The sequence below is a fragment of the Semicossyphus pulcher genome, unplaced genomic scaffold (assembly GCF_022749685.1).
Source record: "Semicossyphus pulcher isolate SPU_LCO1_2020_fin unplaced genomic scaffold, fSemPul1.0.p SCAF_3, whole genome shotgun sequence".
Taxonomy (NCBI): domain Eukaryota; kingdom Metazoa; phylum Chordata; class Actinopteri; order Labriformes; family Labridae; genus Semicossyphus; species Semicossyphus pulcher.
The window spans coordinates 8669068-8688440 of NW_027211704.1; the positions used below are offsets into that span (position 1 = coordinate 8669068).

Below are 19373 nucleotides of genomic sequence, written 5' to 3' on the forward strand. Positions count from 1 at the left end.
GGGACAGACACAAGATTCATATACTTAAACTTTTAAGAAGATTTTGTAGAGATTTTTGAAAATAAAAAGCTATAGACAAAAAACTTTAACATTAGAAAAGACATAACAAGTTGATCCAGAGCAGATCTTATAACAACGTTTGATCTTTATGACATTTGGGAGAAAGGAGGAAGAAAGACAGAAGCTGCTAGAAACTGATAAATAAATGTACATGTAAACAGTCCATCTTAACGCCAGAAATGATCAACATCTCTCCCTCTCTTCCTCATCCTCAAGCTGGAGGCGAGAGACATGCCGCTGGGTGAGATCCAGGTCACCTCGCATATCCTGGTTGGCCTTCAGTTGACCTATGACCTCGTGTCCGACCCCAAAGTCAACCACGGCGTTCTGAACGAGCCGCAGACGAGATTCTCGGAGGGAACGTCTCAGCTTGGCCCGCCGGTTCTGAAACCAGATCTGAGAGAGAGAGAGGAAATGAAATCAGATCTACAAATTAAGAGCTCAACTTGCTTTCATGTGGCTTCTTTATTTTACACAATGAGGTTCGGGGTTTTCCCACTTTTTTTTGAATGACTGTTTTCTCATTTTTAATGTCAAAATAAGAGCCATCTTCATCTCAGAATATAATTTCAGAATAAAGGCATGTGCTGTCTGAACCTGTATTCTGTCCTCGTCCAGGTCCAGTCTCCCCGCCAGCTGCTCCCTCAGCTGGATCCCTGGATAACAGTTAATCTGAAACACTGACTCCAGCACCTTCACCTGCAGGATAAACACATTCAAATATAGATCAACGGACTAAAGACAAACATGGACGTAGTAGTTTTATGTTTAATATTTTTGAACTCTTTTTTTTTCTAGGATCTGTCTGTCTGAAAAACTAACTGACTGTTTGTTTGTTTGATTGATTGATTACCTGGCTGTTGGTGAAGGCTGTGCGCGGTCTGCGTCCGATGTACCAGTTTGATGTGGGCCTGGCAGAGTTCTGCTGCTGATGAGGATGATGATGTTGTTGCGTAGAGCACAAACTGCTTCCTCTGTTCTCCTTCTCTGCTGCAATCTCTGTAATCAGAGGAAACGTTTGAAAAGAGGATCAGATCACACATCAAACACCTTCCATCAATAAAACATGACAAATGACTGATAAATGATCATATCAAAAACTACAGATGTATTAATATTTATTGAAATGTAAACACTAATAAAGGGTTAATAAAGCATTGATTGTGTACTTAACTAATGATCTGTTTAATCACATTATATCAAAACTAGATCCTGTTCCCTTTCATACGTCGTCCGCTCGGGTCAAATACTTTTCAAGAAAATGCAAAAATGTTTCTCAAAGTATTGGAAAACTAAAAATGATTGTAATTGAAGCTAATAAATACAGCAGCTAATTTGGGAAATATTGATAACTACAAACAGCCAAAGAAATACAGGATCAAAATTTTATTTCTGCACTTATAGAAAGAGATTTGGGAAGTTTGTCTTAAAAAGTAACTTTTGTTTTGAAGAGATTTTGTATTTGTAAGTTAAGATAAGATAAGATAAGATAAGATAAGATAAGATAAGATAAGACAGTACTTTATTGATCCCCAGAGGGGAAATTCGGTTGTTGCAACAGCACAAAGACAAGCAAGAGGCAAGAAGGCAAGTACAAATAAAATAGGAATAGATAAAAATTAAATTAAATTAAATAAGAGTTATTTACAACTGGTATACAAAAGTGACATAAGTGACAATCTCAAGTGACATGGGATAAAATGACATATATGGGTAATAGCAGCAACATTTAGCACTATGAAATGGTACAGTATAAAGTATGAAATAATGCAGTATAAATAAGATGCAATATAGAAAGTGTCAAATAAATACAGTATGTTAATAACAGTATGTACACCAACGACTGTATAAAGTCTATGATGTATACGTATAGTATAATGCAGTGTGATATGGAATATTAAGAAACAACATCAGATGTAATGATAACCTAATATAATGCAGTAGTATGGAGGTAACAGCTTATTTTTAAATTTAGCCACACTGATTTTTACATATTTAATAATCAATCGCTAAAGATCTCATTTCCAAGAGAGACCACAGGACTTAAGCGCGCCGATATTGTGGAGTTTGTGATTCTGTGTCACATTTAAATCAAACTAAATGTCGAAATAATGTTTTTGTATAAATTATCTGTGATTTCCTTTTGTTTTCAACTAAGCCAGTCATTTAGGTGGAACATAAAGCATTGAATTGAAATCTTTTTTTTGCACTAAAGTAAGATGCACACAGTTATTACAGTTACAGACGGTTTGACATAATCTTTATGTGTCTTCTGCTCCTCACCTGTCCAGGGTCGATGGAGTTTCAGGCAGGTTCCAGGTCTCTCCAAACCCAGAATCCTCTCGATGGAAAACACCGGCCTGCTTTCTGCAGCTACTAACGCCATAATGATCTACAGCAAAACAAATCTGAGAGCAGGGAGTCCTCAGCGTGCCATCGAAACTACCAAAATAAAGTAATTCAGATTTCACTGTAAAAAAAAAAATCTCCAGGTTGAAGTTTTGATGAAGTTTGTTCTGTGGACTAACATCAACATCAGCAGAGAGGTGAATGGATGCTGACGTGTGAGGAACATGTGAAGCAGCAGGGAGACTGCTGGTTTAAATGGGAGTGGAGGATTTACACCGGCCACCAATTAGAATTAAGAAGTGGTTTTCCATGAGAATGAGGTTCCCTGAGGTTCCACACAACAGATAATCTGTGCTCTGTGTGTGTGTGTGTGTGTGTGCGTGTGTGGGTGTGTGAGTTACTGAGGGACAGCATATTTTAATTTCTAGTTTATTTAGTTTCACATCAAATGCCAAAAAAAAAAGTATTGGGAACTTTGCAGGAGACAAAACAGCTGTGTGAGCAACTGTGTCTGTCTGTATTTGGGTTTTCCCTCATGCATTTCGCTGATGCGTGCAGGTGTGAGATTACGCTGAGGAGCCTTTTTAAAAATCACCACCTGAGTCACACAAACACAAAGCGTAATTGCACCTTTTCTTCTGAATTACCAAAGTAGAAAATCAGTTTAGTTTTCACACTAAAAAAATGCATCCTTCTGTTGCGGGTCTGTGACTCAGTTTAATCTAATAATAATAATAATAAAAGTAATGATAATGATGGCAATAGTAATGATCCGGGGAGATCCGCTAATGCTATTAGCCTAATCTGTGTGTGTTTGTGATGCAGATGAAGCTCGTAGCGTCTGAATGCAGGTTGAAGCAGCAGGGAGGGAAACCTTTTCAGAGGCAGATTAGCTCCTAATGAAGGCCTGGAGCAGCTTTAAACTAACAGCACACTTGTTTATTTAACCCTCAATGAAAGGACGGACGGGTGTAAGGATGCGACGGCTGCAGGCAGAAAGGAAGTTAATCTAAACTCATCTTTAACCTGATAGGCGGAATATAGAGGGAGGAATGTTAGGGGGAAATAGAGGTATTGACTTTCTTTGCATGAGATAAGATCTTTGTATTAAAACTGGAGCAAGGATGTGATTAGTTTAGCTTAAAGCTGCTGTGAGGAACTTTCAGTTTGTGTTGATTTTAGCGCCCCCTGTGGACAAAGTGTTACCTCTTATCTCTGCTGATTTTGATTGTACATGCTTACGTGGTGTTTTAAACTGCTTTCTTTAACAGTCACATGTATAACTCACTTGTTAACTTGAAAATGTAAACAAAGGCAGCGTGCAGTTAATCCCTTAGTCTGACACATACCCCCCGCCAGCAGTTTCAGGCATTAAAAATAACTATATATAAATAATCAGTCTTGTCGCTGATGGTCTGGTTTGCTTTTGTTGATCATATAGAGTCATCAGAATTAATTTCAGTCTGTTTCATAACCAGTGAAAAACTCCTCATAGGAGCTTTAATAGGGTGCTGGTTTAACTCAGCAGCTACATCGGCAGCCCATGTCCAGAGGCTGAAGTCCTCCACGTGACCGCTCCGGGTTCGACTCCTATCCTCGGCCCTTTGCCGCGTGTCATCCCAACTCTCTCTTCCCGTTTCCAAAAATTAACTAGAAGAATAAATGTTGTTTAGCTTAGAAGATTTTTAGTTGTGTAAATATTGTCATATGGAAAGAAAAAATTAAAGATTACTATTGTTTTAGGAAAGTTGCAGAGTGTGCTAAAGCAAACTGTGTACAAAACAACTGCAGAAATCTTTTTCTGCATCACCTCAGGCTGTAAGTGTTTGTTATCTGATCAGTTGGTTTGCACAAGTTTTCGTCTCTTTACAGGAAACAAAACTGACAAAGTCACTGTGACAGCATGAAGAGGCTTCACACTCACAACGATACCGAGAACAAATTCTCCTGCTAAGAGGCTACAAAACACCCCCGATAGCTGCATTTATTTTATATAAACTACAACAAAACATGTTCATTGTATCTACTGCTGCTTGTTACGTGCTTTTAATGATCCACATGCGTTGATTTAACCTCTGACAAAACTACCGTACCAGTGAAATTGGAGTTGTTGTTTTGGCTGGGTAAGCTGCAAGTGATTTGCCCTCCGTGGGCCAGTGAAGTAGTTTAAATGGACCTGATCACTGCACGTGTCTGCCTCGATGTTTATTGACTTTTCCGAAATCAATAAACTATCTTTTTTTTTTTTTTTTTTAATTTGGCCTTTTTCTTTTATTGATAGGACAGTGAAGATATGACAGGACATGTTGGGAAGAGAGAGGAGGAAGGACATGCACCAAAGGGCCGAGGTCGGAGTCGAACCAGCGGCCAATGCTGTATATGGGGCGGCTGCTCCTCCAACTGAGAGAAACCAGCACCCTAAACCATCAATTTTAACATTTATAATTATGTAGAAGGAAAAGCGAGAAAATACTTTAGTGTTACTGTATAAATCTGACAGTGTCAGTGGTGCTGGCAGGCCTAGTCTCCCCAAGCTAAGCTAACAGTCTCCCCATGTTTCCTGTCTTTGCATTAAGGTGGACATAAATGTTGAGACACACTGGTGGGTGAAACGCCCCTTTGGAGCCCTGAGTTTGGCATTTTGGCTGTTGGTGACCATAGTTAACTCCAGAACAGACTTTAGAAGTTTAGATCATCCAGAACTCGGCTGCCCACATCATTACCCACACCAAATCATCTGACCACATCACCCCTACTCTCATCCAACTATTCTGGCTCCCTGATAAAAATCGGATGGACTTTAAAAACCTTTTTAAAGCCCGACACAACCTAGCCCCCACCTTCCTCTCTGACCTCCTCCAGGAGTACACCCCCTCTCGCTCCCTGCGCTCATCCTCTGCCAGTCTTCTGACTGCTCCAAGGCTCTGGAACTCCCTCCCCCCTCACATCCAACAGTCTGACACCATAACAGCATTCAAATCCCACCTGTTCAAACTGGCATACTCACTCTGATGCTCTGTACCTTGGTTTCCCTTGTATCCCTACAGTCTTTTTGTCCTTACCCCCCCCCCCCCCCCACACGTTTTGCCTACTACACGTCTCTCGTTTTTAGCTCTCGTTGTTTTATACTGGTTTTAACTATACTTGTTTTAACTATGCTTATTATTTGTTTTTATGCTCTGTAAGGTGACCTCAGGTGTCGAATAAAATGCATTATTATTGATTGGACATAATGACATCTGTTTTATCTTTATTTTAAATGGGACCATAATTTTATAAATGAACATCATGCTGTACTGAAGAAGACTTAGGAAACTCCTTAGGTCTGATTGTATATAAAATCTAAGAATATTTGCTTACTTCTCCCTATTTTTGCAACTAGTGGAGTCGCCCCCTGCTGGCCACTAGAAAGGATGCAGCTTTAAGGAACTTCAACAGTGGCTGCACTTTTGAAGCCAACACGTTTATTCCACTTCTTATAAGGTCTGTGGATATACAGAAGAAAATTGAAGTAGTAATTTGTTTTAAAATAGAGAACTAGAGGGAAAGGTGGAAATCCTGCTGTCAAAAAACAGTTCAACATTTATGGATCTTTAAAACACAGACAGGAAACATGCCGCTGATTAATGTTCCACATGTTCGAAAGGATCAGTTCGACTCTGGGGTTTCACAAATTATAACCTCATAAGAAAGTTTGTTCATTCACCAGTTTATTAGATATTTACAGGACAAAGTGTAGCTGCAGATACTCACACAGAGACGATCAGGTGTCTAACGTCTACAGCTGCTTGAAACAAAACAAACCCCCACACACAGAACGTTTCCTTTTAAGATAATTTATTTTGTACAGTAAAACAGGTTCAGAGGCTGCGTTTGATCCACTCAGTGGCTTCGTGGAGAGGACAGGCGTGGATGGATTTACACAAACTTAGAGGGCAACCATTTCTCAACGCTCCTGTGGTTATTGAGTTTTATACAAAGATGGACGACCAATCAACTTATCCGTTAATCGTGACAGTACGAGTTTTTTGGTACTACATGTCAAGACGTGGACTGATAACAGCGATGATTCAATCCAGATAACGCAATAAAACTTTGTGGAGGGTGCGTTCAAGGACGGCACAACTCTCTGACACAAACTTCTCACACACTTACTTCCATCACGCCAACAACTAAAATAAAGGCATTTCTCTGTAGGAATAAACATAGTATATATACTCTCATGACTGTACCCCCTCCTAGAAAGGCATGTGTGTTGTTCTGTATGATCTTTGTGAGGTGAGCGTTGTGTGGTCGTTGAACGCAGCCCTCTCTGGTTCTGTTTAAGCCCAGGTAGGGGTGTGTTTGTTTCCGTTTACTTGGGAGGCTTGTATGCGATCTTCCTGCTCTTCAGCACGGACCACCTGTGTCTCTTCATGTAGTAGATCAGAGGGACGATGATGGCCGAGCCCATCAGCAGCTGGAGAGAGAACGGAGAGATTAATCACACATCAAGCTTCATGTTTACACACCGTTTCTACACTATCTCTTTATGCTCAGATTACATTCAAAGAATTCCATCAACAACTCAAAGCTTAAGACTAAAGTGTATCTAAATGTGTGCCTAGGGGCCTCAAACCATCCATTCATTATCTATACTGCTTATCCTGTTCAGGGTCGCAGGTAAACGGATCCTATCCCAGCGGTCATTGGGCGAGACGCGGGTTTACACCTGGACTGATCGCCAGTCAATCACCAGGCTGACACAGAGTCAGACGACCTTTCACGCTCACTTGCCTACGGGCAATTAAGAGTCACCAATGAACCTAACGAGCATGTCTTTGGACTGTGGGAGGGAGCCGGAGTACCCGGAGGGAACCCACGCATGCACGGGGAGAACATGCAAACTCCACACAGAAAGGCCCACTACAGCAAACTTCCTATCTGTGAGGCGACAGCACTAACCACTGCACTACTGTGCAGCCCAATATGCAAACCATCTAACCAGAAACCTTAGTTTGGTGTGGGACATGCGTTCTTTATTGCATCTTCTCAACATTTCCTGTCCGCATCTCCAATGTCCTCATCTAGCAATGCCACAAAACATCTTTAAAAAAAAGGGGGTTTTGTATCTGTATCTAATCTTAGGTGCTTAATTGAGCTAACATGTTATAGCATATATAGCAGATAGAAACTGAAGAATAAGTGTGTGTGTGTGTGTGTGCGTGCATGTTGTACCTTCAGTCCCATGCGTTTGCGCTGGTCGTGCTCTGGCTCGGCGGCCCACCTCAAGAAAGTACAAACGTCTTTAGCCACCTGGCTCATGGTGGCGGGGGTTCCTGTAGGACAAAACAACCGTCAGCACAATGATTTTCAGAAGAGCAAACTGAAACAATGTGGTTAATCTCTTTTCACAGTACACTGACAAACAGATAACAATTGTTATACAACATAAAACCGCTGGAATGCAATGTTTGATTTTTTCTAATTTACTGTATAAAAACCTGGAAAATTAAGGCGTTCCTTGTGATGCAGTAAAACCATGTGGCCATTCGAGATGTGGTCACAGAGTTCAGAGAGCAGGGCTGTCAACCAATATTCTAAATTCAAATATATAATCGAAGTGCAATAAAAAACGGATATTAAAATTAATATTCGTTATGAAAAAAATCTGCACTACAGCAGCTGTCTCCCGAGCTCTTGTGTGTTCTCGTATGTCCTCATGTGCTCTCTTGGTTACGGAGCATCCTTGAATGCATCACAATGTCACTTTATACTATAATACGTTAATAATTAACTGTAGTCGAGCTGAAACGAGCTAAATTAACCGTGTGGTAATGTTGGCAGAGAATTTAAATCTGGGCAGAGAGAGACCTGTCACAGCAAGGTGTAGGAAGCCTGTGTTGATCTTTTAAAGGGCAGGTTTATGTTAAATATATCTTTGCAAGTAAGTTTGTCTCTCGTTGTATTGGTATGTCCTCTTGTGGACATTTTGTGCAAGGCAGATATTCAAGTGTTCAAACCCATGTTTTTTTAGAAGGAATAATCAAACCTAATTTTACAATATATTTTTTAAGATCATTTTTTAGTCTTTATTTGATACAGCGAAGATGGACAAGGAATGTGAGGAGAAGAGAGAGGTGTTAGACATGCCCCAAAGGGTCGCAAGTCTGAGTCGACCCTTCGGCTGCTGCATCAAGGACATCGCCTCTGTACATAAGGCGTCTGCTTTACCAACTGAGCTAAACCAGCGCCAACTTCAAACTATATTTACATGTAAAAGTTACTTCTGCACAGTTAATGGCCTAAACACAAAATCTGTATTTATCATCGTCCTTTTTTTTTGCTAGCAAACAAAAAGCAGCTGTGTCTCTCGTCCTGTGATTATAGTTGAACTCTGTGTTCATCTTGAGCGACATTTAAAATAAACATGTTTTAAGATTTATACACTTTGGAGAAAGTTTTGAAGAAGCTACGGTTTGTGGCAAAAGTGTTTAGTCTCGACATGGGGCTGCTTTTGAGAAAAAAAAGGATGCATTTACATATAATAATTGCTGTGAAAACTTTACTCAGAACATGGAACCCAGCAGCAGATTAAGCTACACACACACACACACACACACACTGCATCTGGACTCACCGTCATCATATTCCAGAATCTCGTTGTAGATGGGCGGAGCCATGCCGATGGCCTGTCCAGGGAAGTATGGGTTATAGTAGAGTCCCTCTCTCACCGTCACTCCTGCTGGAGGTTCACAGTATCCTGTCAGCAGGCTGAACACATAGTCCTCTCCTCCGTGCCTGAGGGGAGACACAACAAGTATTTCAGACAATTTCCTGGTTTTCAGACGAAACCGTGAAGCTTTTGTGATTGTTTTATTTTTTTCTGTTACCTGGCGTTGACAATGTAGCTCAGATCTGGAGGCAGGGCTCCGTTGTTGGCAACCCTGGCAGCCTCGGGGTTCGGGTAGGGCTTAGGGAAGTAGTCTGACAGCTTTCCTGGTCGGGTGAACATCTCTCCACTCTCATCAGGACCGTCCACCACCTCAACCTGAACACAACACACGCACACACACATCACTTTATAATTAAGCCTGAACATAGGTGCCAGGAGTTTATTTCTAAAAATAAGCTCTAACAATAAGAGTACTCATATCTGTATACTGTAAAACACTAAGAGAGATATGTGATGAACATGAAACAGCTCCATCATGGACTCATTATTGTTCTCTTGCTCAGACACACACACGCTTACCTCCTCAGCGATGGTCTTAACCTCAGCCTCTGTGTGCGACACTCCCACCAGGTTTCTGAAGGCCAGGTACTCCATACTGTGACAGGCTGAACACACCTGCTTATACACCTGGTACCCACGACGAATACTGCAGGGGCAGAGAGGAAGAGGCGAAGGCGAAGAAAGCAAAGGGGATTAGGGTTTCATATAGGGTACAAAATTGTGTTAATCCTCTATAAAATGTAAAACTAAAGATGCCAAAACCCAACAGACTTTAACTCAAGAGTTCTACAAAAAAAGGATAACGTAGCATCATCTGTTGCTAGACTTAAAAAAAAATCTGCAGGGGACGTATAAACTTATTAAGGGGAGATGGAAATTGTGCCGTATTTTTCTGTGTTTCCCTGAAGAGAGAATGTGTTTGTGTGTCCACTCATCATACCTAGCGTGATCCAGCGAGGACAGAGGTCCAGCGTGGCTCCAAGGGTAGTTAGGGGGGTGGAGCTCCAGGTCTGAGGCTCTAACGGACTGGTGCAGCATCAGAGCGAGCCCCGCCCCACCGGCTGTGATCACACCGAGTGTCGACAGAGCGACCTTTTTGCTCCGCGACAGGCTAGCTAAAGACATGGTGGCCTATGGAAAAAAAAAACAAGAGCACAATGCCCTACATGTTAGTTAGAATCATTTATATGCAATTCGCTTCATCTATAGGTCCATCAGCACAAAAAACACTGTTGTGTAACTTGACTTGATCTATCAAGCGCCAGTGCTGCTTTTTGTCTGTTGGGCCTTTCCTCAGACTCTTGGACATCGATGCACACTTTTGTATATTTAGAAATCTCATACACTAAACAACTATTTTAGAGATTAGAGCCCCCTATCTTTAAAACATGTAGTCTCATATTCCTGTATTTCTTATATCTGGGCTGTTAAGAATGAAGTTTCAAACATATGCTCTTAAAAATAGTCTTCAGGTTTAACTTAGCTAAGGGGAAAAAAACGGCAGGTTTTAGCAGGTATGGCTTAAACTAAAAATACTTCATCATTCATCCTTATGGAATTTATCCAAGAGCGATGGGTCTTCTCAGTTCAGTTAACAATCCCACAAGAAAAAGGAACAGCGCAAACCCGTATATAAGAGAATGAAACAAGGTGACGCTCTGCATCAAAATGATTATAAATGTTTAAATATGAACAAAATCTTGTCTTAACAACTTTCTGTAAGTACACAGATTTTAAAATTAACTTGAAGGACAGCAGACCACGATTGTCAAGTGCTTTAACAACAACACATTCACCAGTTAAACTTAAGTTCCCCTTCAGACGCAGCTTTACTGTAAAGATGCTATTTGCTAAGTGCAGGCCATCGTATAGCCCTTGCTTAAAGTGGGCACGCCGGGCGTCCTTATGAAACTACCCTTCAATGGTGCTTCTGTAACCAGGCAGCGGGTGTCACATGACAGCATCCCTGCATCACTGTACACACACGTACACACACCAACCTCCATCTCCAGCCTAGCACTGCATGATATACTCATGAAGGGCTGCTATTAAAGCTTATCTCAACATTCCTATTTGAAACCCGTTTAACCATATAATTTGAAAGTCTACGATGTTGATTCACTGGTCAAGTGGTTAAATTAAGCATAACATAAACTGTGATGACAAAAAATGAATCTGAAAGACATGAAGATTTTTAATACAATTTAAACAACCATTACCATTTAAGAAAAAAACCGAAAAAGTTCCCATCAATCAAAACAGAAGTTTCTGAGCTAATACTGAGGTTAAATGTGTTTTCTCCATAGACTGTATAATTAAGGCTTTCTCTACCCCATTAAGCATCAAAAACACATCATACCGCGGAAATATAGACAGTCAACCCTGTGTCGGGACCAATCACTGTATGGTCAGGACGCACCAATGGGTGTTAATTAGCTGTCAGAAGAACAGCAGTAAACAGCTTATGACGTTTCTCTTCACCGGAAGTCCTTGCAGTCCTTGAAATGCTAACTAGTTAGCAAACTGTGAACTACTTTAGCCAATAGTATTTTTTGACAGAATATGTAAAACAACGTAACTCGTGTGAGAACAAATACTTTCAGAAATACTACGGTCACATACTCTGGTGGTGGGTTCTTATTTCTGTATCATTAATTAAGAGTAACCCTGTCCATTTGCCGGGTGTCTGACACGGCATCATGGGTTAGCTAACCGGCTAGCTATCAGGCTAGCTTGCTACAAATAGGTTTTGCAACCAAGGTTTAGAGGTCTGTGGCGTTTGTCTTTCCACTTATTGACGCTATATCAATCTCTGTATTTTATGGATGTCACAATATCAGAGGAGTTAATGCCACAGACATTTACGACATCCTTAAAAGGTGTGGGACACGAGTGACCTTGTCTCAACCCATTCACTGCGACCAAGCTATCGGTAGCTTGGTGTTACAGTCCACAGCACCGCTGGATTATTTGATTTTTCATATAAACACATTACCAATGATGACTAGTCATCTATCGACCTACCGTCTGGGTCTTGATAGTTTTCGGTGCGCTGAGGAGAGCCCTACCGCTCCCCGATAGCACCACAGCTCGTAGCGCCGCCATCTTCTTTGCAGTTCTGTGAGCTGAAATGGGCTATCAGCCTGGACAGCGTAATGAAAGACAAGGAATGCTTCCGGTCGGAACCTTCAAAATAAAAACAGCAATTGTCAAGTGCACTGTATTGTATTTTCATGGGAACCCCGGTCACAATTGCCAGTATAAAACCACAGAGATATATTCCAATCATATCCAGTATGTATGAAGATCTACCAGAAAAGTGGACATAAAGAACATCAAGAAGAAAATCTGATTGTAGCATTAACTTGCAAGAAAGCAAAGCAGGATTTTGCAACTCATCACTGCTACAACTTTGACTACAATAGACTAGCTAATGAATCAGTCTCGCTATTTATCATTACTAAAATGTGTGGGTTTTACGACGTAGTCTTGGTGTGAAAGAAAAGGGTAATTATCACCATAACTTGTTGGACTAAGAAATAAGTTTTACTCCCCGGTTACTCTTTGAAAATAAATGAACTGAGATAAATGAGTGTGCTGTTCGAAGCTTTGGGCATTATTACCTACTACAGTACTCCTGTTCACTGAAAGGATCAAATCTTCTGCTCTTATTTTGAAGGTGGCCCTAACGCACAAACCGGAACTACGTAGCCGGCTAATTCTAGCTAACTTCATGCAAACTTACACAACCTAAATTTACACAACCATTTTTTCGCATTCTTTTGTAATATTTTTACAAAGCAAAGTCAAAATATGAACACACTTTCATCTATTCTATCAATTCGATGTAATGAACGATAAGTTTGCTCGTAATAAATCACAAGAAAAGGTGATTTAGGGGACAGTGACGCAAAGTCTCCATCCAGCGGCTGCTTCGTGGCTCTACATAAAATTTGACCTACACTGTGAGATCTTTCTCAGACTGTAGATCAACAGTAACATGATCTTAGTTATGATGACTGATACTTTCATTCATTGAAGCCATAGTTTGCTATTTAAAGCTCCTTCTTCGGGTTGTTTCAAAGGGAGATAAGGACACGGGCAGTTGTTCAAACAGTCAGCCCTTGACCTGAAATAGCTTTTGAATGAGCAAACTTTATTGAACCACTGAACAAATGACAACAAGCTCTTTTCCCGATGTCTTATTTGTTTTGACCACACGGTATAAGACACTTTATGTATTTTTTCTCTCTTGGCCTATGTTAGCTAACACAAGAAAGTAAAAATTTCAATTGTCAAAGTTCACAACGTCATAGCCTGCCTACTTGTTTTGTGTAAAGTAAGGATTAAAGAATCATAATTTTTGATTGTTGAATCTCCAGAAAAGTTTAAAACATTGTTAAAACGTGTTTAATTAGGCCCTTTTTAATTTTAATTCCAGGGAAACATAATTAGCCTAAATATTATTAAATAATGGCTCACTGATGTCCTCTTTTGTAGACTGGCTTAGTTTCATAATTGATATGGAACAAATTTGACTAGCATTTTTGTTTTTTTCTTTTTGTTGCCATTCAATGATATTGAATCCCTGGTAAGAAAAGGGGCCTTTAAATTCCCTGTAGCCTATTAGCAGCAGGATTGATATCAGCCAGCAAAAACTGTTGACAATTTACATATGGGCACTTGACTATTGTTTTAAGACAGTCTTGAAATATTTAACAGTTTTATTCCTGCAACACAAACCCAAATTCGGAAAGAAGAGCAAAAGTTGAAAGTGTTGTACCTGAGTCCTCCAGAGGATGGAAGCAAAGCATCAATTAAACACAGGGTTAGACCTCACTCAGTCATACTCACACATCTTACAAATAAAATATAGTGTTGTGTTTCTGCATTAATTTATTCATTTTCATGTCCTTAGACATCCACTCATAGACTTGAAAACGTGGATGATGTGTCAGGTGTTATTTCTTATAGGGATGTTTTAAAACCTATAGCAGATAGTTTGCTTTGCTCAGTTGAGGGTTTATGGATAGAAGGAGTTGTAAGATGTGCAAAATGCAAAGCCCTCTTTGGCAGATTGAGACATTTGATTTTGAGCTGGAAAATAAAACTGACCAGGACAAACAAATTGGACTTTCTGGACATTCAAACCTTTAAGACAGCTGTAGAGCTTTGTTAGCACTCATCATAGGCATAGGATGAAAAAGGAAAATAGAATCTGAATAATGAAAGAAACATTAAAAATGAAATATTAAGCTACATTAAAACACCCAGCTTGTTTGAATGGAGGGAAGTTGGTTGTGACTGTAACTGCAGATGGATGATTGCTGTTTGACAGCAGGTGGGTAATAAACTATTCATCAGCTCCAGCAGTGACTGTCATCGGCTGTCATGTTAGCTTGACAGGAGGTCCGTCTCTGTCGTGATGCCACCAGGTACGTGCTGTGAATACCTGCCCTCTGAACATACAGATGCGTGACAACTGCTGCTTGAAATGAAACAGAAGAATTCAAAACAAAGCTGGTTAGAAATTAGACCAGATTATTATTATTATTAGTTATTATTTTTTATTTGACGTGGTCTGGGTAAACTGGATTAACATTTATTACTTTATTTACAACCTGTTTGATTATCGGACTGCTTAAAACTAGATCATAATATAACTTTAAAATCATTGCAGGCAAGACAAGTGGACATCATGCACTGGTTTGTCAACTGCCTTTTTGAAAAACGCCAAAACTGCAGTTCCACTCTTGTCCACTTGAGGCTGTCTCCAGCAGTGAGTCGGTCCCCATGGAGACCCATGTTAAACTTTACAGCAGAAATAAACATGTTTGCAGCCTGGTACAAAAACAGTTTGGGTCTCTATAGCTCATTTCTCTCTTCCCTGTACTGGGAGAATCTTAATATAACTCACCTGTTGACATTATATTAAGGCTTAAAGTGATGCATCATAAGGGGCGTGGCCTCTTTGAGTGAGCCATCTGCTAGGTGTCACCTCAGCCAATTTAGTCACTTGCATTTTGATCGTTTTCTTTTTTAATATTATGGAAAAGATGGAGTTGTGCAATGTAACATCTTTATCCTGGCTGCAAATAAACTTTTCTTTAAGTTTAAGACATTTAGATTTTGGAGATACACACTTTTTTTTGTCAGAGCATTTGATTTACTGATTACTGTCCGGATATAAAGAGCTCCAAGAAATGTACTAAAAATGCTTCTTAAATAAATGACCCAACAAAGCTTTGATGATGTGATGTTAAAGCCAAAGGAAGCATTCGAGCCCATGTATTTTTTGGGGCTGACGCCCCAAATGACGTGTATCCTACCCAACCTAACAGTAACTAATAGCAGGGATGTAACTGAATGCATTTATTATGTAATCACAAAGAGAAAAGCTTTTTTGAACTCCTAGAACATGTGAAACAGATCAACATTCACACACTGAGCAGAGCTGACAGCTGAAGTCATTGTCTCAGGACCTTTTTAATGGCTGTCGTGAATCCGTGCTGTGTAATTACAGACATGTTAGCTGTCACAAAGATTACAGGCTGCACATCAGTCTCTGTGTGAGTGTGTGATCTCAGACGTGTGTATTTTCTAGTGTCCATGTGACATTAAGAGTGGATGTGTGTGTATCTGTGTGCATCACTTGTGCCATGTCAGATGTTTAAATCACAGTGAGCAGCTCTTTGACAGCCAAATTAATCTCCGCTCCAATTCCATGACATCTGATGCATTAATTATACTGATGTGTGCAGATTAACAGGATGAAGGACTTATTGCGCCTGAAAAGAGCAGGTGGATGATTTATCTGCTTGACAAGCAGCAATAAATACTTTCTTTGGCCAGTAGGGGGTTGAGTATAAAAAAATGGCTGGTCATCTCCAAGCAGAAACCTGAAGCCAACCTGAAAAGTGCCAAAGCTGCAGTTCCTCTCTTGTCCACTTGAGGCTGTCTCCAGCAGTGAGTCAGTCTCCATAGAGACCCATGTTAGTACTTTACAGCAGAAATAAACATGTTTACAGCCTGGTACAAAAAAATGTTTCGGTCTCTATAACTCATTTCTCTCTTAATGACAGCTGTACAGGGAGAATCTTTATATAACTCACCCATTTATACTCTAGGCTTATGTTATGTATTAGGGGTGTGGCCACTTTGAGTGACAGGTAGGAGGTGCTAGGGGTCGCCTCAGCTGATTCAGTTACTGAACTTAACCATCAAATTTTAAATGCAGATAACGGACAAATAGCTTGCCATGAGGTTAACTATACTGTGCTGCAGCTTTTTTGGTGAGTGAATTCTAGTATTTATTTATTAGCGTTAATTAGCAAAAACATTGGTATTAGTACTCACCATACTAAGCTTGTGAGGTCGTAAATAGAGAAGACGCTGGGCGGCTGTAATCAGAAGACCGGCCTCTTTAAGTTACCCGGTTTGGTCCGTCAACCAACGCTCGCTCTCCGACTGAGATTTGTGCGAGAGAGCAGCGAGACTGCTGCGTTCAAAAAGGCCTGTTTGCTTTTTTAATTCTAATAAATAAATATGTCTGCACGGTGGTACAGTGGCTAGAGCTGCAGCCTCACAGCTACGAGGTTCCTGGTTCGAATCACAGTTCGGCACAAGGGGCCTTTGTTCGTGGAGTTGCATGTTCTCTCCGTGGTACTCCGGCTTCCTCCCACAGTCCAAAGAAATCCTCCTCAGTTTCATTGGTAAATCTAAAAGGTTGTCTGTCTCTGTGTGTCAGCCTTGTGATTGACTGGTGACCTGTCCAGGTGTAACCCCGCCTCTCGCCTAATGAAATGTCACGGGCGTTGACTGTGTAGCTTTGATAACATGGCATGCTTCTCTACAAATCAGTCATCTCTATGACGACCCTTAAATATAGTCATTGATCATCTCACAAACATTTGATGGATGGATTTTAAAAAATAACGACATATTTTAATCTACATTTTCTCAAATGAAAGAAGTATCAACTTTAGTATGAGGACGCAATAACAGCTGTTATACTTCTTTGTACCCCAAACCATGAAATATGGACGTTTCTTTATCTGATGTTTTGTTTGCTTTGATTTATACATTTTGTAAATGTCAAAGTGGTTTTTCATCCTGACTGAAATGTCTCCTCCGGGCTCCTTTTGTCCAAGCATGAAGGAAAATTCTAAATAACTATGATACATACAGTAAATATGATGTAAATTATAGGATATGAGCGTCAAATGTACTGTTTTCCTCTCAGATCAGATGCGTCCTTTCTTTGAAGTTTGTGTTGTTTTGCGCCTTCATCATCTCAGTGATGCATTATAATTTTCTCTTCCTGTCTTTGTATATTTTCCCTCAGAGGCTTTTTTTCAGGATCATTCTCCCCCCTGAACCATCCCCTCTTCACCTCTGCTCACTCAAACTGCTCTTAAAGTAATTTTTCTTATCCAATGATCTTCCACCACTCGTGCTTGGATACTCTGAAGGATGAAACCTGCTCCATAAATACAGCTCTGGTTCTAACGTGCAGGTTACAGGGGTTTAATCTATAGAATACAAACAGTACACAGGCACAGATGGCTGCACGCTAAGCACGCACACTTGTTTTCAGTGGTGTCAATGGTATCGAACCTCACATCTAATTCTACTTTACAAACTCCATAAAGTCTAAGAATGGTGACTGTTTGACACATTGAATTCTGAATGAGTAGATATAGAGCGTAAACCAGTTTTAGTGTTAACATGCATGAGGAAAGAAACAGCATAATTAAACAGAATGTGAGTAATGTATGTGCGTGACACACCCCTCCTAATACAAGCAATAAAATCAGACCTTAATGCAGCACAGCAGATTGATGCATTTATTAATGAGCCGGTCATCAGACAGCATCCCAGAGACTCAGAAGCAGGTCGCTGTCTACTCCTGACCTCCGTGGATTCTTAATTCAGACGAGCAGAGCGAGATTTCAACCATCTCGTCTGCACCCCACGACATCACTGAATAATTAAACTCTCCAGGCTTTCCGAGATGACGTCAGAAAGAGGAGAGGTGGGGCGGGGGCTGAGGATGATCTGGGTGGGGGTCAGGAGGAAGATTCAGTTTTTGTTTTTTCTTATTGTCAACACAGAGCATGTTTTATTCAGTCGGAATTAAAGAGCACCTTGAAGTGAAACTCATTTTTTTAATAGGTGATTGTTGCACCGAGGATACACTTGCTTTTTAACCATGCGTTCCCATAGACAGCAGTCTGCATTGTGAATGTAATTGTTCACAAACTTGTCTGTGCACTACGTGTGTTACTGAAGGATGCTTAAAGAGGGCGCACCAGAGAGCTCAGGCCGTATGCAGCTGCCATATGTGCGGGATGTAAACAACAGACATGGCGACACTCGAGGAGGTTACTGTTATGTTCATTCTGAATCCTCAGTGGCCCGGTGACTGACAGAATTCTGCAGCTAGCTCAGGCGACTGATCACCGGTAGACAGAATACACCTTTCCCGCTCCATCTCTCCAACATCCTCCGTGCATTGTTTCCGTTTTGCAGGTTTCTATGTCGACTTCTAAAACAGAACTTATCTGTCTCCAGCTGTTTTGACAGGTATGTTTGTCTCTGTGCAGCGGCAGTGACACATCGTACAGAACAACTTTCTGCCATTGTTGTTCCTGCTGCTGTGTTGACCCTGTCATATCCCCTCTGCTTCTACACTGCCCCCTACTGTTCATGTGCAAACTGCATCTTGCGAGCATCATTCATTTTTGAGGACGTGCACAGCCGACGCTCTAAACAGACACAGGGAACGCAGGGCAGCCATCATGTGCACGCAAATATGTAGTTAAATGCAAGTATATCTCCGGCTTAAGCCTATTTCCGCCAACATAGTGATCATGCATCCTGGTTCCAACTAATCTTTCTTAAAGTTCTTTCAGAAACAGAAATGATAACATTCTTCACACAAACCACAAAGTCAAACCCAACAGGTAAAGATTCAGATTTGTTTAAAACATGCTCATTTGACTTGCAGATAAAACACAGCAAGATCAAATTCAGCTGCTTCTTTCTCTCTCCATCAGCGTTGCTGTTCTCCCTGCAGCCACACTGATCACGCGGGACCCTCCACCGCATGTTGACTCTGAACAGGTGGGCTTTAAACGCACCATTCAGAGAGCAAACCAAAGCTGAGAGCAAAATGAATGAAAGGTTCACTGTTTCCACTTCACCGCTGTGTCTGTCTGGTTGTTCCCATTACAGAGAGTGTTAGTGC

At 40.7% G+C, this 19373-nt stretch overlaps 2 protein-coding genes across 2 annotated transcripts; both read right to left on the bottom strand.

The window, feature by feature from the left end:
• Nucleotides 1-243: 243 nt before the first annotated feature.
• hesx1 (HESX homeobox 1) lies at nucleotides 244-2446 on the bottom strand. The gene is made up of 4 exons (XM_069678412.1): nucleotides 2344-2446; nucleotides 914-1059; nucleotides 658-759; nucleotides 244-456 (listed from the first exon to the last, which is right to left on the bottom strand). The coding sequence occupies exons 1-4, from the start codon at nucleotides 2444-2446 to the stop codon at nucleotides 244-246; spliced, it is 564 nt and encodes a 187-aa protein (XP_069534513.1).
• Nucleotides 2447-6102: 3656 nt separating this feature from the next.
• Nucleotides 6103-12246, bottom strand: cyc1 (cytochrome c-1). Its single transcript, XM_069678176.1, has 7 exons — nucleotides 12149-12246; nucleotides 10065-10255; nucleotides 9644-9770; nucleotides 9282-9439; nucleotides 9029-9189; nucleotides 7627-7727; nucleotides 6103-6868 (listed from the first exon to the last, which is right to left on the bottom strand). The coding sequence occupies exons 1-7, from the start codon at nucleotides 12227-12229 to the stop codon at nucleotides 6764-6766; spliced, it is 924 nt and encodes a 307-aa protein (XP_069534277.1). The 5' UTR covers nucleotides 12230-12246; the 3' UTR covers nucleotides 6103-6763.
• Nucleotides 12247-19373: the final 7127 nt, after the last annotated feature.

Excerpts from the sequence above, each read along its gene's own strand:
- hesx1 (XM_069678412.1), bottom strand. The coding sequence starts at position 2,446 with ATGGCGTTAGTAGCTGCAGAAAGCAGGCCGGTGTTTTCCATCGAGAGG. Across the intron at positions 1,060-2,343 it reads ACTCCATCGACCCTGGACAG|AGATTGCAGCAGAGAAGGAG; the intron begins GTGAGGAGCAGA and ends CTCTGATTACAG. Across the intron at positions 760-913 it reads CAGCCTTCACCAACAGCCAG|GTGAAGGTGCTGGAGTCAGT; the intron begins GTAATCAATCAA and ends TTTATCCTGCAG.
- cyc1 (XM_069678176.1), bottom strand. The coding sequence starts at position 12,229 with ATGGCGGCGCTACGAGCTGTGGTGCTATCGGGGAGCGGTAGGGCTCTC. Across the intron at positions 10,256-12,148 it reads AAACTATCAAGACCCAGACG|GCCACCATGTCTTTAGCTAG; the intron begins GTAGGTCGATAG and ends TTTTTTCCATAG. Across the intron at positions 9,771-10,064 it reads TCCTCGCTGGATCACGCTAG|TATTCGTCGTGGGTACCAGG; the intron begins GTATGATGAGTG and ends CTGCCCCTGCAG.